The sequence below is a fragment of the Phyllostomus hastatus genome, unplaced genomic scaffold (genome assembly GCF_019186645.2).
Source record: "Phyllostomus hastatus isolate PE091 unplaced genomic scaffold, TTU_PhHast_1.1 phas_contig_152, whole genome shotgun sequence".
Lineage (NCBI taxonomy): Eukaryota > Metazoa > Chordata > Mammalia > Chiroptera > Phyllostomidae > Phyllostomus > Phyllostomus hastatus.
Window position 1 is genome coordinate 11,770,094 of NW_025333622.1, and position 20,915 is coordinate 11,791,008.

General features: G+C 37.8%; 2 protein-coding genes across 2 annotated transcripts in view; one reads left to right on the forward strand and one right to left on the reverse strand.

Moving 5' to 3' along the window:
- AKAP3 (A-kinase anchoring protein 3) overlaps positions 1 to 17,448 on the forward strand; it is a 41,830-nt gene extending 24,382 nt beyond the window's left edge. The window contains exons 4-5 of the mRNA XM_045830523.1: positions 5,374 to 7,683; positions 17,293 to 17,448. Of these exons, the coding sequence (XP_045686479.1) occupies positions 5,374 to 7,683; positions 17,293 to 17,448 (2,466 nt within the window). The remainder of the gene's footprint in view (positions 1 to 5,373; positions 7,684 to 17,292) is intronic.
- A 1,852-nt stretch (positions 17,449 to 19,300) lies between these two features.
- Positions 19,301 to 20,915, reverse strand: part of DYRK4 (dual specificity tyrosine phosphorylation regulated kinase 4) — a 50,197-nt gene continuing 48,582 nt past the window's right edge. The window contains exons 14-15 of the mRNA XM_045830437.1: positions 20,240 to 20,415; positions 19,301 to 19,545 (exon numbers count right to left, since the gene is read on the reverse strand). Of these exons, the coding sequence (XP_045686393.1) occupies positions 19,301 to 19,545; positions 20,240 to 20,415 (421 nt within the window). The remainder of the gene's footprint in view (positions 19,546 to 20,239; positions 20,416 to 20,915) is intronic.

Below are 20,915 nucleotides of genomic sequence, written 5' to 3' on the forward strand. Positions count from 1 at the left end.
CCCACACCTCCTACCTAGCCTGATAGGAATGAATCACAGCACACATCTCTAGCCATACACTCTTCTACATCTTCTCTTTTCACCCAGAGTACTACTTCTCCATACATGGAGTAAGTCAGGTTTTATTTAGTACTTCCACAGCTGATTAATTATGTCTCACTGCATTACTCTAAAGATCAAGCTTTTTGGCTTCTCTTTTCTCTTAGCTCTTTTGAAGTCTAATCTTTATTTGAAGTGTTTAAATAGTATTATCTATCTGATATACACCATGTTAAGTATATAAGTTATTTTGTATGTATTATCTTATTTAATCTCATTTAATTCTAATCACAATCATATGAAGAAATTATTTAAAATAATTGCCATATGAACAGCAATTCCACTTTTGTTTCTGAAAGAAACAAAATTACTGTCTTGAAGCAATATCCGCATCCTTATGTTTTGTACAGCATTAATTACAGTAGCCAAAATATGGAAACAACTCAAGTGTTCATCTCTAGATGAATAAAGAAAATGTTATATAATGGACTACCATTCAGTCATTAAAAAGAAGGAAATTCTACCATTTGCAACAACATGGATGAACTTTGAGGGCATTATGCTAAATGAAATAATAACTCAGAGAGAGAAAGAAAAATACCGCATAATCTCACTTATATGTAGAATCTTAAGAAAAGAAGAAAGAAGTCATAGACTTAGAAAACTGGTGGTTGCCAGAGGTGAGGGATGAGCAAAATGAGTGAAAGTGGTTAAAAGGTATGAATTTACAGTTTTAAAATAATTAAAATCTAGCCCTGCCTGACGTAGCTCAGTAGATTGAGCGCGGGCTGTGAACCAAAGTGTCGCAGGTTCAATTTCCAGGCAGGGTACATGCCTGGGTTGCAGGCCATGACTCCCAGCAACCGCACATTGATGTTTCTCTCTCTCTCTCTCTTTCTCCCTCCCTTCCCTCTCTAAAAATAAATAAATAAAATCTTTTAAAAAAAGTGTCAGTTATTATATGAAAAAAATAATTAAAATCTTGGGGATAGAATGTAAAGCATGGTGACTATAGTTAATACACTGTATTTTATATTTGAAACTAGTTAAGAGAGTAGATTTTAAAAGTCCTCATCATGAGAAAACATAATTTGAACTATGTGTGGCAATGGATGTTAACTGGATTTATTGCTGATCATTTTGCAATATATACAAATACCAAATCATTATGTTGTACACCTATCTCAATAAAAAAATAATAAACTTTAAGCCATACAACAAAAGTCAAAACAGTAATACAAAGCTGCCCAGAGATCAAAGGGCTCTTCTCATTCCAAATGGGCATAAAATTTTTAGTTGATTTGAACTTAAGACAGACAATAAATACTAGCAAAACAGATTTTCTGTTGTGTCTCACCCAACAGAGAATAGCTCTCTATAAACCGTAATTTTTTAAAGAGTCACCAAGTGGTGAGGCAATAAAACAAAATTCTCAATCACTTTTGCCACTAATGATTATTGGCTGTAAAGGAACCACAGTGAAAACAAAAAGCAAAATTAGTAGAGAGGACAATTGAAACTAGAAAAACAGAACACCTACATAGTTCCATTTCTACTTTGTATTCACTTCTGGGGGCCAACACACACCTGGTACACTACTCTCATGATGACATTTACATCTATTAGGTGAATCTGTTGGACATCTTGGCAAAGACTTCCAAAACTGTTTAAAGATCATTTTCAGAGAAGGGTAAAATAAAGACTCTCCTACTTACATAAAAACAAACTCATATTAAAGATAGTACTTAACTTATTAACTGGTGTCATTCAAAAGAGAATCTAAGATAAAAAATGAATTTATATATAGATCAGGAATATTGAAGTGAATGTGCAAATGGAAGCATCTTTTCTACAGTGTATCCTTCCTTGGCCAGAATTAACATGTGTACAGATAAGAATTATATTGTATTGCTATCAGTTATCTATGCTTTACAGAATTGTAAAGTAGGTCCAAGAGAATTAGAATCAGAAAGTGTGGAAGGGTATGCTATAAATTATGCATAGTTTTCCACTGATGCACAAAATTTCCCTATGGTAGCCATTGTTCATATTCAGAGAACCAGTAAGACTTTGAACCAGGACTTCCTGCCAAGATGGAGGCATAGGCAGACACACTGTGCCTCCTCGCATAACCAAGATTTAGACAATTTAGACACACAATTTAGAAACAGAATAACAACCAGAACTGACAGGAAATTGAACTGTATGGAAGTCGGACAACCAAGAAGTTAAAATAGACACGTTCATCCAGACCAGTAGGAGGGGTGGAGTCGGGCAGCCGGCACGGGTCTCAGCGCCTAGAGCAGAAAGCCTTGTGACCAGGCATGTAAGGCATCCAGGGTGCGCAAGACCTCAGCAGGTGGACCCCGGCAGAGGGGTGGCAACCATTAGATCCAGCAAGGTGGCGATTGTGAATCAAGGCACTGCGCACAACCCAGGATCCCAGCACTGGGAAATAGAGCCTTGGGGCACTGATTGAAAACACCTGTGAGGGTTGAGGCATAGGGAGAGATTTCCAGCCTCACAGGAGAGGTCGTTGGAAAGACCCATGGGGTCCTAGAATGTTCACAAGCCCACCCACATGGGAATTGGCACCAGAGGGGCCCAGTTTGCTCGGGGGAAGTGGTGGAAGGGACTGAGGTTCAACGGAGAGTGGAGCAAGTGCCATTGTTCTCTCTCAGACCCCGCCCCCACATATAGCGTCACAACCCAGCAACTGGGGTGCCCCACCCTGGTGAACACCTAAGGCTCCACCACTCATATGTAACAGGTGTGACCAGAGCAAAGGATCGGGGTTGGGGGGAGGAAGAAGGCTCAAACAGAAGACCAAATGAAAGCTCCAGAACTAGTACTTTTAAGCAACCCAGAGATAGCCAACTTATCAGATGCACAGTTCAAAGCACTGGTGATCAGGATGCTCACAGAATTGGTTGATTTTGGTTGCAAATTAGATGAAAAAAATGAAGGCTACAATAAGTGAAATGAAGAAAAATGCACAGGGAACCAATAGTGATGGAATGAAAGCTGGGTCTTACGTCAGTGGAGTGGACCAGAAGGAAGAGAAAACATACAACCAGGAAAGAATGAAGAAATAAGAATTCAAAAAAAATGAGGAGAGGCTTAGAAACCTCCAGGACATCTTTAAATATTCCAACATACAAATTATAGGGGTACTAGGAAGAGAAGAAGAGCAACAAGTGGAAAACTTATTTATAACAAATAATAAAGGAGAACTTCCCCATTCTGGCAAAGGAAATAGACTTCCAGGAAGTCCAGGAAGCTCAGAGAGTCCCAAAGAAGTGGGACCCAAGAAAGAACACACCAAGGCACATCATAATTACATTAGCCAAGGTAAAAATGAAGTAGAGACCCCTAGAAGCATCAAGAGATAAGGAGACAGTAATCTACAAAGGAGTTCCCGTCAGACTGTCAGCTGATTTCTCAAAAGAGACCTTGCAGGCAAGAAAGGGTTGGAAGTATTCCAAGGAAGTATTCAAATTCATGAAAGGCAAGGACCTACATCCAAGATTTCTCTATCCAGCAAAGCTTTCATTTAGAATGGAAGGGAAGATAAAGTGCTTCTCAGATAAGGTCAAGTTAAAGCAGTTCATCATCACCAAGCCCTTATTTTATGAAATGTTAAAGGGACTTATCTAAGAAAAAGAAGATAAAAAAACATATATAGTAAAATGACAGCAAACTCACAGTTAGTAGCAGCCACACCTAAAACAAAAGCAAAAAGGAACCAAGCAAACAAGTAGAACAGGAACAGAACCACAGAAATGGAGATCACATGGAGGGTTAGCAACAGGGGAGTGGGAGGAGGAGAGAGGGGGAAAAGGTACAGAAAATAAGTAGCATAGATGGTAGGTAGAAAATAGACGGGGGGTGGGCAAGAACAGCATGGGAAATGTAGAAGCTAAATAACTTATGACACATGGACATGAAGTAAAGAGGGGGAATGTGGGTAGGAGAGGGTGTGCAGGGTGGAGGGGAATGAAGGGGGGAAAATGGGACAACTGTAATAGCATAATCAATAAAATATATTTTTTAAAAAAGACTTTGAACCAAGCACTAGGGCCAACAAGCAGCTTAATCCAGCCCTATAGAGGACTAGTACAACTGCTTTTCTCTCCTTTCCAAGTCTTCAAAACACAGCAGTGAATAGACAGCACCAATTTTAGAGTAGGAACTGGATTTGAATACTAACACCCATCATGCAGTAGCTATGAAATGTTAGTAAGTTTATTTAACTTCTCTATGCCTCAGTTTTTCTATCTATGAAACTGGAAGAGTAATGCCATCCTTACAGGGTGTATATGATGATTAAATTAAATAATGTGTGTAAAGTACTTAGCACAATGCCCGGCAAACATAAGTATTTAACAAATAGTATCTAGTAACTATATGTCACTTGGTAATTAAAATACCAAATTAATCTTTAAAGATGGGCAATACTTGTAATTTCCAGAAGACATAATTCCAATAATTATAATGATTCATTACATTTGATGGTGAATAGAACATTTTTACATAAATTCTTATTTTAACCTGTGTTCAAGTGAAGATTATAGATTACAAAATGTAAACATATAAGTATGTGCATGTGTTTATTTCCACCAAAGAATCTGTATTCATTTAACTAATAAGTTGTGCACAAATATTAACTCCTCAATTATAAATCAGATCATTAACTTAAGTGATAGTAAGTAGTCCATTGGAAGCCATTTAGCATAACCAGATTATGCCTGTGTAGTCTGGCAAAGTGATCAATTATGCACAATTATTCTTGAATTTTATAATTTTTGAAAAATGTATTTTGTGATGAGACCTAAATAAAAATAGATCATAGAAAATAGCAATTAATATTAACATAAGAAAATCTGATGTAGTTCAAATGCTAAGTCAGCTGTGTAGCTGATGACTGTCAGATCTTAAAGATATATGTTGTTAGATGCAATATAGTATAGTAGCCAACAACATGGGCTCTGGAGTCAGACTTCCTGGGTTGGAATTCCTGCTCCATCAATGATTAGCTGTATAACTTCAGATGAGTAACTAAATCTCTCAGTCCTTCAATTTCCTCCTCTGTAAAATGTGGATGATAAGAGAGCCAACATTTACCTTTACTGTGCAAGTAATATTAAATTAGATAATAGTCAAAAATACTTGGAACAGTGCCTGATACTCAATAAACATTGCTTATTTTTTTGTGTTGATGGAGTAGTTCAGGCTTCAGCAAGGTAACCATTTTTGTAACTGACCTTTGAGTTGTCCTGAATATCCCATATACTTATTTTGTGATAGTCAGATGAATCCCTGTCTGTTTTTAAGGAAGCCTCAACTGATCCTGTCAGAGTGCTCAGCTGGCTCCGCAGAGACCTGGAAAAAAGTACAGCAGGGTTCCAAGATGTTAGTTTCAAGCCTGGAGAATCATCCTTTGGTGGGGAAATGACCAACTCAGGAGGCCCATGCAGGGGTTTCCTCGTGGACTACTACAATACCCCCAACAAGGGCAGTCCAGGGAGATTTCATTTTGAGGTGACTCACAGAGAGAACCCTCTCCAGGATGCCGGCGCCCAAGCTGGTAATGAAAGAACAGTAGATGAAGTTTCCTTCTATGCTAACCGCCTCACAAACTTAGTCATAGCCATGGCCCGCAAGGAGATCAATGAAAGGATTGATGGCTCTGAAAACAAATGTGTCCATCAGTCATTGTATATGGGGGATGAACCCCCACTCAACAAAAGCCTGAGTAAAGTGGCATCAGAGCTAGTGAATGAGACCGTCGCCGAATGTTCCAAGGATGCTACCTCAGATAAATTTCCTGGCCCTGGTGATAAAGTCTTAGGATCATTACAGAGTCCCTCAAATTTGAAATATAAAACCACTTTGAAGATCAAGGAAAACAAGGGTCCAGATGATAAGCCTGCTTCTAAGAAGTCTTTCTTCTATAAAGAAGTGTTTGAATCTCATAATGCAGGTGATGCTAAAGGGGGTAGATGGTCCTTACCTGGGGAGAGAAAGTTGTTCAGTGGGCAAGAGAGGCCTGATGACTTTACAGCTTCTCTTAGTCAAAAGATCATGACCTATGCTAATAGTGTGGTATCTGATATGATGGTCTCCATCATGAAGACCCTGAAAATCCAAGTGAAGGACACAACCATTGCCACCATCCTGCTGAAGAAGGTACTGATCAAGCATGCAAAAGACGTGGTCTCAGATCTCATTGACTCCTTCATGAAGAACCTCCACAATGTCACAGGGACTCTCATGACTGATACAGACTTTGTGTCAGCTGTGAAAAGAAGTTTCTTCTCTCATGGAAGCCAGAAGGCCACAGATATCATGGATGCTATGCTGAATAAGCTATACTCTGTGGTGTTTGCCAAGAAACCTCCTGAGAATATCAGGAAAACCAAGGACAAGTCAGAGAGTTATTCCCTCCTCTCCATGAAAGGAATGGGTGACCCTAAAAAACGAAATGTAAATTTTGCAACAATGAAATCTGAAGGTAAATTGAGGGAAAAAATATGCTGTCCCCCACGTGAACCAGAGAAGACATGTGCTGAAACTTTGGGTGAACACCTTATCAAAGAAGGACTGAGCTTGTGGCATAAAAGTCAGAATAAAGAAGGAATATTTCCAGGTACCCAGTGTGTAACATTTCCAGTTCCCAATGACCAATGTAGCCCTACACCAGAATATCCCTTTGGATATCCCCTTGGATATCCCCTGGATATTGGCGACCTCAACCCTCCCATGCATCACGTAGAGAATCCTGAGAATTTTATGTGTGATTCAGACTCCTGGGTCAAGGACCTGCTTGTATCTGCCTTACTTCTAATTCAGTACCACCTGGCCCAAGGAGGAAGCATGGATCCACAGAGCTTCCTTGATGCTGCTAGTTCTACCAACTTTCCCACCAACAAGCCCCCTGTCATTTCTGATGAGACCAACCTTAAGTGTCCTTATGGGGGACGTAACAAAGAAGAAGCAGAAAAGAAAGATCTAAAGAGCATTTTCTTCAACTTTATCCGGAATTTACTTACTGAGACCATTTTCAAGAATGACAGTAGCTGTGAACCCAAGGTGCCAGAACAACCAATTAAGGAAGACTTCTTCAAAAGACCTGTAACCCCTTCTCCCATAAAACTAAGTGAAGGTGATGAGGCTGATGGTACCTTTCCTGGGCTGAGCATGATAGTTGCTGACCAGCTAGATGGCCACATGAATGGGGAGATGGTAGAACATCTGATGGACTCAGTGATGAAGCTTTGTCTCATTATTGCCAAGTCCTGTGACCCTCCCTTTGCAAAACTGGGAGATGATAAGTCTGGTGATACTACCAGGCCAACTTCAAACTTTCCTGATAGTTTATATGAGTGTTTACCAGTCAAGGGCACAGGGACAGCAGAGGCTGTCTTACAGAATGCCTATCAAGCTATCCATAATGAATTGAGAGGTGTATCAGGACAGCTCCCTGAAGGGTGTGCAGCACCCAAAGTGGTTGTCAGCAATCATAACCTAATTGATAGTGTTCAGAACAAGCAACTCCAAGCCGTACTTCAATGGGTAGCCGCCTCTGAGCTCAATGTCCCTATTTTGTACTTTGCTGGTGATGATGAAGGAATCCAAGAAAAGGTAAGGAAGATAATTGTTCATTGGGGTTTTAAGTTGTCTTCTTTCTGAATGGGAAGATAGCCACTAGGAGAATAGAATGGGGACAGTAAGAATTTGAAGATCATGCCTCTTGGCAGAAATAATGGATAGAGTAAAAGTATAGTATGCCCAATAAGAATTACATCAAAGGGGGAAAAGTGGGGGTATATGATAAATCAAATCTGATTTTTTTCTGCATATATTGGTGGGATGGCATAAATGCAAAATCTCCCAAGAGACTTGGTGAAAGAATCATATTAATATATGGGCTTCAGGCTGAATTTTGGATAGGACAGCAATGCCCAAAGAATGAGAAGGGGCTGCAGGGAAGCATCCTGAGATGTGTTAAGGGAGTTGGGAGTAGGGCGTGAATGATCTAAAATGATGAATTTTTCCAAACTGTCATTATTGTTTTAATTGCTTGTCTAGGTGGTATTGGAGATTTGAAGATATTTGATAAATAACATGCCTTTCCCCACAACCCTAAGTTCTGAATCAATTGAGAAGACTAAAGAATAAGGCAAATGGGAAACCATCTTATCACTGTTATTACTGATTAAGTGTGCCTTCTAACTCCTTGCTCCTCCCAATGTAGGCCTTGGAACTGCTCACTGAAAGGAGATTTTGAGTCTGGAAAGCATGAACATTTATGCAAGTTGCTGCTTCATGCTACTCTAGAGGAATTAAAAAATAGAGACCATTCCTACCACACACAAACACACATACACACCTTTAGGGATTTTGATTATTGTCTCAACTGATAAAAGTAGAATGGTGGTGGTTACCAATTAAGTATTAAGGGGTGGCACTGGAGCCTGGGATTATTTATAAAAATAATTCATCCTCACAGAAAACAGAGGACAGATAAAGTAAGAGGTTTTATCTGTTTAGTAAGTGGCATTTGTAAACCCTGCAACTGGGCTACTTGGTTTATCTGATGACTGGGAAGACACAGAATTTTAAAACCTCTAGATTAGGCTACACTAGACCTAAACAAGATACTATATGATGTGTGGACTTGCTACTCAAAATGTGATCTCTGAACCAACATTGGTGTCAGCCAGCAGCTTGTTAGAAGTTTGGAATCTCAGGCTCCACTTCTACCCTACTGAATCAGAATCTTCACTTTAGCAATTTAGCAAAATTACCAGGTGGCCTTTGTGTACATTCAAGTTTGGGCTAGAGAACAGAATGTGGAGTTCCAATCCTACAAATATCCCTGAGTCTTGGCAAACTGTAAAGAGTCTCAGTCACTACAGTTTTGCCAGTCTGTAAAACAGACAACCGTTTTAGCACATAGCCATTTACAGAGGGGAGCTATATTCACAAAAGCTTTAGACTGATTAAAAATCTTAAAAGAAGATATCACTATATTTTTAAGAACAGCTGGAGAAGTATATATCAAAGAAACTTCCCAAAATGATTTTAGATTTTTGGGGAAAAGGATTAATGTGTATGAATACTCTCATGCTGACACAAGTGATTGAACACAATAACACTGGAATACTCATGAGCCCAATTCCTTTAAATGAATTTGTATGCATTTTTAATAGATAATATGTGTATAGTTCAACATCCAAAGGCACAAAAGGATGTACAATGAAAAATAAGGGTTTTTTTTTCATCCTTATCTTCCATTCTATTATTCTTCCTGGAGAAAAATCATTGGGATCAATTTCTTGCCTATCTTTTTATTTTTTAAGTATATGTATTGATTATGCTATTAGAGTGGTCCCATTTTTTTCTCCCCTTTTTTCCACTCCACCTTGTATTCCCATCCTACCAGCATCCCCCCCACCTTACTTCATGTCCATGGGTAGTACATATAAGTTTTTTGGCTTCTCCATTTCCTACACTATTCCTAACCTCCCCCTGTCTATTTTGTACCTACCGTTTATGCTTCTTAGTCCCTGTACCTTTTCCCCCATTCTCCCTCTGATAACCCTCCCTGTGATCTCCATTTCTGTGGTTCTGTTCCTCTTCTAGTTGTTTGCTTAGCTTTCATTTTTGTTTTTTAGATTCACTTGTTGATAGTTGTGAGTTTGTTGGCATTTTACTGTTTGTATTTTTATCTTCTTCTTTTTGTCAGATAAGTCCTTTTAATATTTCATATAATAAGGGCTTGGTGATGATGAACTCCTTTCACTTGACCTTATCTGGGAAGCACTTTATCTGCCCTTCCATTCTAAATGATAGCTTTGCTGGATAGAGCAATCTTGGATGGAGGCCTTTGCCTTTCATGACTTTGAATACTTCTTTCCAGTCCCTTCTTGCCTTTAAGATTTCTTTTGAGAAATCAGCTAACAATCTGATGGGAACTTCTTTGTAGGTAACTGTCTCCTTTCATCTTGCTGCTTTTAAGATTCTCTCCTTCTCTTTAACCTTGGGTAATGTAATTATGATGTGCCTTGGTGTGTGCTTCCTTGGGTCCAACTTCTTTGGGGCTCTCTGAGCTTCCTGGACTTCCTAGAAGTCTATTTCCTTTGCCAGATTGGGGAAGGTCTTCTTCATTATTTTTTCAAATAAGTTTTCAATTTCTTACTCTTCCTCTTCTCCTTCTGGCACTCCTATGATTCAGATGTTGGAATGTTTAAAGTTGTCCTGGAGGTTCCTAAGCTTCTCCTCATTTTTTTTTATTTCTAGTTTCTTCATTCTGCTCTGGTTGAATATTTATTTCTTCCTTCTGCTCCAGACTGTTGATTTGAGTCCTGGTTTCCTTCTCGTCATTGTCGGTTCCCTGTGTATTTTCGTTTATTTCACTTTTCATAGCCTTCACTTTCTCCTCCATTTTGTGACCATATTCAACCATTTGATAGGCTGATAGGCTGATAGGCATCTGATAGGCTGGCTATCTCTTCATCACTTAGATGTATTTTTTCTGGAGCTTTGGTCTGTTCTTTCATTTGGGCCATTGTATGGAAGTCCGGCTATCAAGGGGTTAAAGAAGAAACATTCATCCAGACTGGTAGGATGGCCTGCGATGGGCAGCCAGGGCAGAGATGACATGGCAAGGCAGCAGTAAGAAGACCGGGTAGGCAAGGTGGTGACTGGCAGACCAGAGGGGGCAGTCCCACATTTGTGTGTACATAAACTATGAGGAACAACTGGGGAGCTAGATGGACTCTGTAACCTAGGGTTCTGGCATGGAGAAATAAAACCTCAAAACCTGTGACTATAAAAGCTTGTGGGGCTTGTGGCAGTGGAAGAAATTCTCAGCCTCACAGAAGAATTTGTTGGAGAGATCCACAGGGTCCTAGAACATACATATACTCACCCACCCAGAAATCAGCACCAGACAGGCCCAATTTGCTTGTGGGTCACAGAGGAGGTAACTGAAAGCTGGCTGAGAGCCAAGCAAGCAGCATTGTCCCTTCTCTGACCCCTCCCCTACATACAGTGCCACAACAACGTGGGTTGCACCTCCCTGTCAAATACCTAAGGCTCTGCCCCTTACAATGTAATAGTTACTTATCCCTTTAGAAATATATATGCATACATAAGTACTTGTGTGTATATATTTCACTTTAAGTCTCAAATCATAGTATAATATGTATATTCTGTTCTGAACATATAGAGCTGCCACATTCTTTTTAACGGCTGCATATCACTGTATTGCATGAAGGTGCTGTATTTAACCATTTTCCTGTGTATGAACATTTCAGCTGCCAATATTTGCTACTAAGTGCAATGCTGTGTGCACACAATCAAATGCATCTGTATATGCTAAATACTTAGAAAAGGAACTTCACGATCACCATTAATGTCTATTTGTGTATTTGATATATATCCTCAAATTGCCTTCCACAAAGCTTGTACCAATTTGTACATCTACTAAAACAACATGAAAGTGCCTATTTTCCATACTTTAATCAACAGTGAGTGGCAAACTCGTGATCTTTGTCAAGTGCTGCTTTCCTTTGCACTTGGTTTATTGGGAATGAGGGTGACTATCTTTTTTGTAAGTTTAAGAGTCATTTTAATTTTCTTTTTCATGGGCGAATTGTTTGTTTATACCCCCTGCCTATTTTTCCATTGGGTTATTATTCTTTTTCTTTTTAATCTCCAGGAGTTTTATATATAAGGAAATTAGCCTTTGTGATATTAAATACATTCTTTAATCATTTGTCTTTTGGTGTTTTGTCAATTTGTTTTTGCCATATAGAATTTTTAAAATGTTTATGTAACCAAATCTAAGACATTTTTTCTTTTATTTTTTCCTGGATTTCATGTCATATTTTGGAAGATATTCTTTACTCCAAGATATTAACAAAACTTTCCCAAATTTTCTCTCAATAGTTATGTTTTTAAAAATATTTTATTGTTATTGTATTACGGTTGTTCCAATTTTTCCCCTTTTGCTCTCTCCTGCCCAGCCCACTCCCAGTCTCACAGTCAACCCCCACCATTATCCATGTCCATGGGTCATTCATACGTGTTCCTTGACTAGTCTTTTCCCCTTCTTTCCACCCTAAGCCCCCTCCCACCTCCCCTCTGGTTGCTGTCAGTCTGTTCCTTGTTTCCATGCCTCTGGTTTTATTTCACTCATTAGTTTATTAGGTTTCTCTTATAAGTGAGATCGCATGATATTTGTCTTTCACCACCTGACTTATTTCACTTAGCATAATACTCTCCAGTTCCATCCATGCTGTCTTGAAGGGTAGGAGTTCCTTCTTTCTTTCTGCTGTGTAGTGTTCCATTGTGTAAATGTACCAGTTTTTTTATCCACTCATTTACTGATGGGCACTTAGACCACCAACTTACACCATATACCAGAATAAACTCAAAATGGATAAAAGACTTAAATATGTCGTGATGCCATAAAAGTCCTAGAGGAAAACATAGGCAGTAAAATTTCAGATATCCCACACAGCAATATTTTCATCACTGTATCTCCTAGGGCAAATTAAAAAGTTTCTGCATGGCTCAGGAAACCATCATCAAAATGAAAAGGAAGCCAACCATATGTGAGAACATATTTGCCAATGATACCTTGGACAAGGATTTGATCTCCAAAATATGTAAAGAACTCATATGACTCAACAGGAGGAAGTCAAACAATCCAATTAAACAATGGGCAAAGGATCTGAATAGACACTTCTCCTATGAGGACATACAGAGGGCCCAGAGACATGTGAAAGGACACTCAGCATCACCAGCCATCAGAGAGATGCAAATTAAAACCACATCAAGATTCCACTTCACACCAGTCAGAAAGGCCATCATAAACCAATCTCAACAAGTGCTGGAGAGGGTTGTGGAGAAAAGAGAGCCCTAGTACATTGTTGGTGGGAATGTAGACTGGTATAGCCACTGTGGAAAACATTATGGAATTTCCTCAAAAAACTAAAAGTGGGACTTCCTTTTGACCCAGCATTGCACTGCTGGAAATATACCCCCCAAATCCCAAAACACCAATTCAAAAGAACTTATGCACCCCTATGTTCATAACAGCACTATTTACAATAGTCAAATGCAGGAAACAGCCTAAGTGCCCAATAGTTATGTTTTCTAAAAAAAAAAAATTTAAGACTTTGATCTATTTTGAATTTATTTTTATATAAAGTGATGCAATTTTTCTCAGATGGTTAACTACCTTTAGTTCTTTTTCAAAATTTTCTGTTGTTTCACTGAATTGTTTGACTATTTACTATTTAAATACTATTTAAATTGGCATATCATTTTTTAAAGATTTTTTTTATTTTTAGAGAAGGGAAGGGAGGGAGAAAGAGAGGGAGAGAAACCTCAATGTGTGGTTGCCTCTCACACACCCCTTACTGGGGACCTGGCTTGCAACCTAGGCATGTGCCCTGACTGGAAATCGAACTGGCTACCCTTTGGTTCACAGATCTGCACTCAATCCACTAAACCACACCAGCCAGAGCTAGCACATCATTTCAATTACTGTTATTCTATAATATCTTTTAATATCAATATGATTAGGGACTCCTTATGTCTCGATCTCAGAATTTTATAGGCTGTATTTCTCGATTTGCACCCCCAGCCTCAGACAACCATTAACCTGATTTCTATCACAGATTTCCCTTGCCAACAGTTTACACAGTGGAGCCATAAAATCCATAGTCTTACATTTGGCCATTCACACTTAGCACAATGTTTTTTGAGGTTTATCCATGATGAAGTATGTATCAATAGTTCATTCCTTTTTATTGCTGGATAGTGTTTCATTGTGAAGATATATTACATTTTGTTTGTTCATTCACCAGTAAAGGACATTTGGATTGTTTCTACTTGTTTGCTATCATGAATAGTGTTACTATGAACATTCACATACAAGTCTTTGTGGGCACATGCATTTTCATTTCTCTTGAGAAACAAGGAGTTGAATTGCTGCACCTTATGGTAAGTATATTTTTAAAAACTGCCAATTTTTGTTTTCCAAAAATGTACCATTTTACATTCCCACCAACAGTTTATGTAGGCTTCAGTTTCTCCACATCCTCATCAACATTTATTATAGCTATTAAGGTAGTATTTGGTGGTGGATTTAATTTGACATACACACATTAAAATTGTCTAAGGATTTGAACATCTTATGGGCTAATTAGCCATTCATATATATTTTTTGTTGAATTGTCTATGCAAATCTTTTGCCCATGTTTTGACTGTTGTTTTCTTGTTATAAAGTTACAAGTATTCTTTATATATTCTGGATACAGGTCCTTCACCAAAAGTATGATTTGCAAATATTTTCTCTCAGTCTGTTTTTTTTAACTTAATGAAGTCTTTTGAAGAGCAAAAGTCTTAATGATGAAATCTAGTTTATCACTGTTTGCTTTTGTTGCTTGTGTTTTGATGTTATATCTTTGCATAGCTCAGTGGTTCTCAACTGGAGGTAGTTTTGCCCCCAAGGGACATTTGGTATGGAGATATATATTACTGTCAAAACTAGGAAGGGGGTTGAAACTAGTGTAGTGTTCTTGGTAGAAGCCAAGGATGCTGCTGAACACTCTACAATGCACAGGACAATCTCACAACAAAGAATAATCTGACCTAAAAGGTCAGTATTGTCAGATTGAGAAACACTATCTAACATGAAGTTATGAAAATTTTCTTTTTATTATTTCAAAATATTTGACAATTTCTGCTCTTATATTTAGGCTGTGATCCATTTTGAGTTCATGTGTATGTATGAGATGAGGTAGGGGTCTAATTTATTCTTTTACAGTTGTCTCAACACCATTTGTTGGAAATAAAAATGGATATCTGGCCCTTTTGAGTTATTTTTCCCTTTATATAAAAAAATAAATTGACCATGAATGTTGAGGTTCAAGCTTTTTTTTGATTGCTATTTTTATTTTTATTTATGTCTTATTCCATAATTTTACTTTTAACCTACCTATATCATTTGAAGTGAGTTTTTTTTTGTAGGCAAAGTATAGTTGGGTCATATTTTTTATTCATTCTGACAATTGGTGTGTTTAGACTACTTACATTTAGTTAAATCATTGATATGTTTGAATTTAGGTCTACTATTTTAATATTAATTCTATTTATTCTTTATCTTTCTCCTTCCTTTCTCTTTGTTGCCTTTCGGATTGTTTGAACATTTTTTTAGCATTCCATTTTTATCTGTTTTTGACTACATCTCTTTGTGTAGCTTTTTAGTGGTTTTTCTCAGAGTGACAATATACATACTTGACTTTTCAGAGTCTATGTAGGATAAATAGTTGCCACTTAAACTAGAATGTAGACATCTTACCATTTAGGCCCCTTTACACTTCCCTCTATATTGTAGTTTTCATGTATTTAATTTACACATATTAAAAACTTTTAGACTGTTATATTTTACTTCAGTCATAAAACATATTTTAAAGAACTGAGAATAGTTTATTATTTATACTGAGATTTTCACTGTTTCTGTTGTTCTTTGTTTATCCTCGATGTTCCCAGTTTCCTTTTGATAGCTTTCTTTTGTTTTAAAAACTAGAACACATTTTCTGATCATGAATTCTCTTAGTTTTCTTTAATCTGAAATTTTCTTTATTTAACCTTTATTGCTGAAGTATATTTTTACTGGATATAGAATTCTGCTTTGATAGTTCTTTTCATTTAGTGCTTTTAAAATGTTGTGCCGTATCATTTTGGCTTCTGTGATTTCTGATAAGAAATCTGTTGTCACTCAAATTATTGTTCCCATATAATGTGCCATTTCTCTATGGCTGCTTTTGATTTTTTCTTTTTCTTTAATTTTAACCAATTTGATTATAACAAGTCTTAAAGTGAATTTCTTTTTTCCCTTTTATTGAATTTATTGAGGTGACAGTCTCACCTATAAGTGAAACCTAATCAACAAAACAAACAAGCAAGCAAAATATAACCAAGAGAGACATTGAAATTAAAGTGAATTTCTTTGGGTTTATCTTATTTTAGGTTCACTGAGCTTCTTATGGCAAATTAGGGAAGCTTTCATTCATTATTTCTTCCAGTATTTTTTTCTGCACCACCCTTTCCCCCCTCTCCTTCTAGGATTCAAATGACATAAATATAAAACATTTTAACATTGTCATACAGGCCCCAAAGTCTGTTTATTTTTTAATCACTTTTAAATAAGTTTAATCAATTCTACATTGTTCCATGAAGCTAATTTCTGTTGTTCTATCTTCAAGTTTACTGCCATTTCTTTTTATTTGCCCATCCAATTAGTTTTCATTTTGGATTTTTTTCTACAATTTCTCTTTAGTTCTTCTTTATAGCTTCTTTTATCAAGACTTTGTTTTTCCATTTGTGTCAACAGTATTTGTATGTATTTTGGTTTCTCACATGGAAATTTTCCCTTCTGAAAGAGCTCCTGATATTTGGCCTGTTTATTTGCTCTTTGACTTTTTATCATAGAATGATGTGCATAATGCACAAAATAAAACTTGGGTTATTTTAGTTTGTTGCTGCTAAGATTCCAGATGAATGGCAATCTACTATGTTCATATTAAAGAGGTTGCTTTGCATAAATTTTCTCATTTTATACTTGATAAGAAAACTAAACATCAGGTTCAGAGACCCGGGTATGAATTTTGCCTCTGCTAATTTCTAGCACTGTATTGCAAGTCTCTTCACCTCTTTGGGAAACATTTTCACGAGGGTTGAATGCATCTTTGAACTGCATTCCTGCTCTAACATTCCAAGGGTCTCTGGTCTGTGGAGCATGGGACAGCATCCACCTTTGTCCTTTGACATATTTCTCTCCTGCCCTTGTTGATCTTGGGGCAATGATGGGGACTGTTTGATATTACAGTGAACTTAAGAACACCTTAGGAAGCAAGAACACCATTGACCAAACAGCCACTGGAAGCAGGAAGATTTTACTCTTAGTAGGAAATCATATTTTCCATATCATGGACAGGTGGGTTTTAACACCTCTTCTTTAAATTAAGGGTGACATAACCAAATTTCTTCTGCCAAACAGGCCAGCAAACTTTACAATTAAGGAAGTCTTCTCAACATTTAATTATAGAGTCTGTTTTGCTGAAGTTTCTCAAAATCTACCTTGCCTCTTTGTTCTACCCTTGGCAGCACCTTACTGGCCTGCTATGGGACATTCTGCCCTTCCACTACTACTTTCTTTCCTTTCCACAGCTACTTCAGCTCTCAGCTGCCGCGGTGGAAAAAGGACGCAGCGTAGGTGAGGTTCTGCAGTCTGTGCTGCGCTATGAGAAGGAGCGACAGCTGGATGAGGCAGTGGGGAATGTCACACGGCTGCAGCTGCTGGACTGGTTGATGGAGAACTTGTGATGGGCGCCCACTCACTGCTTTCCCCTCTTGCAGCAGTTGGCTCAGCCCTTTTCCCTTCCCTTCTTTCTCACTTCCACAGCTTCTTTCTTTATATCCTCATCCCACTCACATCAAAGACATGTCATCTTATGCTAGTCACTGGATTTTGCAGATTTTCCTGTCCATGCGAGCAAGGACATAAAATAAAAAAATTACAATTAAAGTGCTCCAAGTGTATGGTTTCTGTGGGATCCAATGGGGCAATAAGGTAAAGAAATTTCAGGGATGAAAAAATAATCAGATGGATAGCAGAAGAAAATAATGCTGAACTGAGAGTTCCTGACAAAGGTCCTTAGACCTGTGTCACAACTTGCAGTCCCCTGCCTTCAAGTGTCCCCTAAAAATAAGAAGCCACAATTTATCAACTCATTCAGCCTTTTAAAGCCATGCAAATTGGGAAATATTTTCTAATATTCAACCCAAATTATTCTGATTATGGTATCAAGGATTTGGCTTCAAGAACAAAATGACTGTCTGCCTCAGCTTTGTCCATGGCTGAAGATAGCTGATGTCAAGAGGTCCAGAAGACCTGAATTTTATTTCCAGTTCTGTACCTTTCTGGTTATAGGACATGGGACAAGTTACCTACTATGATGCTGCTCTGACTTAATGTCCATATCACCCCATTTAAGAAGCATTTTCTGTTCTTATTTTGACCTTTCTGTGGAATTTTATATTCTTGATCCTTCCTTCTGTAAACTTTCTTTTCTAGTTTCTAATATCCTATTTTTTCTATGTCTCTTTGGGACTCTACTAAACTCTGTCAACCCTTACATATATTTATCTTTTATAGGACTGTCTCTTGGCCCTCTGCTATTGTCACTCTATATTATCTTCCCTAGGTGATTTCATCCAAACCCATAGCTTCAATTATCTGATGTCTCTCTTTATAGAATAGTACAAAGTGATTAAAATGATGTTATAATTTTTAGCTTCTTGTAAAATTTTACCTGCACTATAATTACAACCCTACAGAGATTATTTATTCATTAGATGAGGACTAGAAAGGCAAAATAAATGGACTTACTTAGACTTTGCGATTGGTGGATGAACAAACACCTGCTATTGTGATCCTAGAGAAACATCAGATGGGGTGCTACCACTACCACAACCTTCTTAATGTGGCCTTGTGACCCAGTCTGTCCAATCAGAGGATCCCAGTGTCTCAGACATAGTGACTGGCTTAAGTCCAATCATTTCTAAGACCTCCCTGCCCACAAGGAAGACTGCATATTTTGACTGAATAATAGTGGTCCAAGACAAACTTCTGAGCAGAGCTTGTCTTCAGAAAGAAATTAACCATAAAAAGAAGCAAGGCTAAGATGCAGAGGGAGTCTGAGCCCTGTGACCTTGTTTGAATCCCTAGATCCTGCTATGCCTGAAGCTACACTTACCCTTTCTGATTCCCCAATTACATAAACCGATAAATGTCCTTTATTGTTCAAACTGTTTTGAGTTTACCTTCTGTCATTATCAAATAAGAATCCTGTCTCGGGCAAAAATAAAAATTTAGAGTTCTATTAGTGATGATATAACTGAGTATTTAATGCTCCCTGCCCTGCCCAATATACACACTCATTGTTTTATCTTGTTGAGGGCATAAGGAAGGAATGTAGATGCAAGGACATCCTCTTCCATCCATATCAGAAACCATGCCAACTGGCCATGTGACTAGAGTTGTGGTTTTGTTGTTGTTGATTTTTAAACAAACATTTATGAATTAAAAACAGCAATCTGAAGTATTGTACAATATAAGTGTGGTCTCTAATACAAAGCATTGGTGAAAAGGAACAGGACACACCCTCAGCAGAGGTCATACAATAGGTGGTAAGATGCTTGTGTTCTTGGGGGAGGAGTTTTTGCTTTGCTGCTCTGCGGAGGTCTTGGACTCCTCTGGCCTGACAACTGCCTCTGGTTTACTGGACACTCTTGCTATATGAGGCAGTTGGACAAGCTCAGCTGTGTGCTGGAGAGTGCCCTGCTGATCACCTGAATTCTGAGCCTTAGAGGTGCCATCTTTTATTTTGTCTTTAGTCTCTTCTTTGATGACCACATCTGCTGAAGGAGAGAGAAGACAAAGAACAAGTTGTTCAAATGTGAATTAAATTCTAACTGTCCATTAGCCATCCATTAGCAGGGGAATCCTGGTTGTAATGATATAAAAGCAGTTCATTTATAAAGCACATTCTGCATGCCAGGCATTATTCTAAGCACTTCACATTTGCTAATTCATTTGATACTTGCTCCACAGCCATAGAAAATAGGCATTATTCTTATTCTCATAAATGGAGAAACTGAGATACAGAGAGGTAAGTAAGTTGCCCAAGTGCCTATACCTGGTAAATAATAAGGCCTGAATTTAATTACAGGCAACCTGACTCCAATGACCCTGAACACAATCAGTAGGCTATTTACATATAAAAAATATTTGACTAATGCCATAATCTGATAAAAATTCAAAAGGTAATTAAAGGGGTACAGAAAAGGACATGGTGAAAGAAAAGGAAAGCAGGAGAAAGGGAATTGAAGATAACATGAAAAATGGAAAATCCTAATAATGGGCAAAAAAAAAAAAAGCTAGAACCAAGTTTTCTGAAAGGACAATCCCAAAAGTAAGAAATGGCAGGCCAGTAGTGGTGTAGCAGAATAACTATCTATCCAAGGTTGAGTTCAGAGAAACTGACATGCAGTCCTTCACAGATGCCTAAACCCTGGCCTATGGGAAGAGAACTGGCTATCTGAGGGGCTGTACCTTTTTTACCCAAGTGGTGATGCCTTTGAACCTTGTCCTTTCTTGCCTCAGAAGGGAAACAGATATTGAATTTCCTCAGGGTCTGGGGCCGGGGCCGTGGTTTGAAGTTCCGAGCATCAAGTATCCAAGCATGCTTGAGGGCCTGGTCAGGGGTCATGCGAAGAGAAGGTTCCCATCTACACACCAACAAAGCCCAGCAGGGGTTATTGTTTTATTTTTTAATACCGAAACATTTTCAAAGACTCCAATAAAAAACCTAAATAAGGTATAATATAAATGATTAATTTTTAAAGAACTCATTTAAGCTATGTTATAACTCAAAGATATTATAGAATGAGATTATGACATAATTTTAAAGTACCTGGAAATAATTTTTGGAAATGATCTTTTTTAGTAAATTTATATGACAAGCCAAGGAGTGTAATAGATCCCAAGTCTTCTAGAGTTCTAGAAATTTCCTTATAGAAAATATTATAGAAAATCTTAACCAATGGGATTTTGGATTTGTAAACTAAGAAGATCAAAATAAAGGAATGCTTAATTGCAATTTCCAAGCTACAGAATTTGGACCTATAGCTATTATCAGAAAGGATATTACAGAATGCTACAGTATTAAGTTTATAAGGAGACTTGGATATAATTCAGCCAAAACTCTAATGCAGTAACAAAATACATT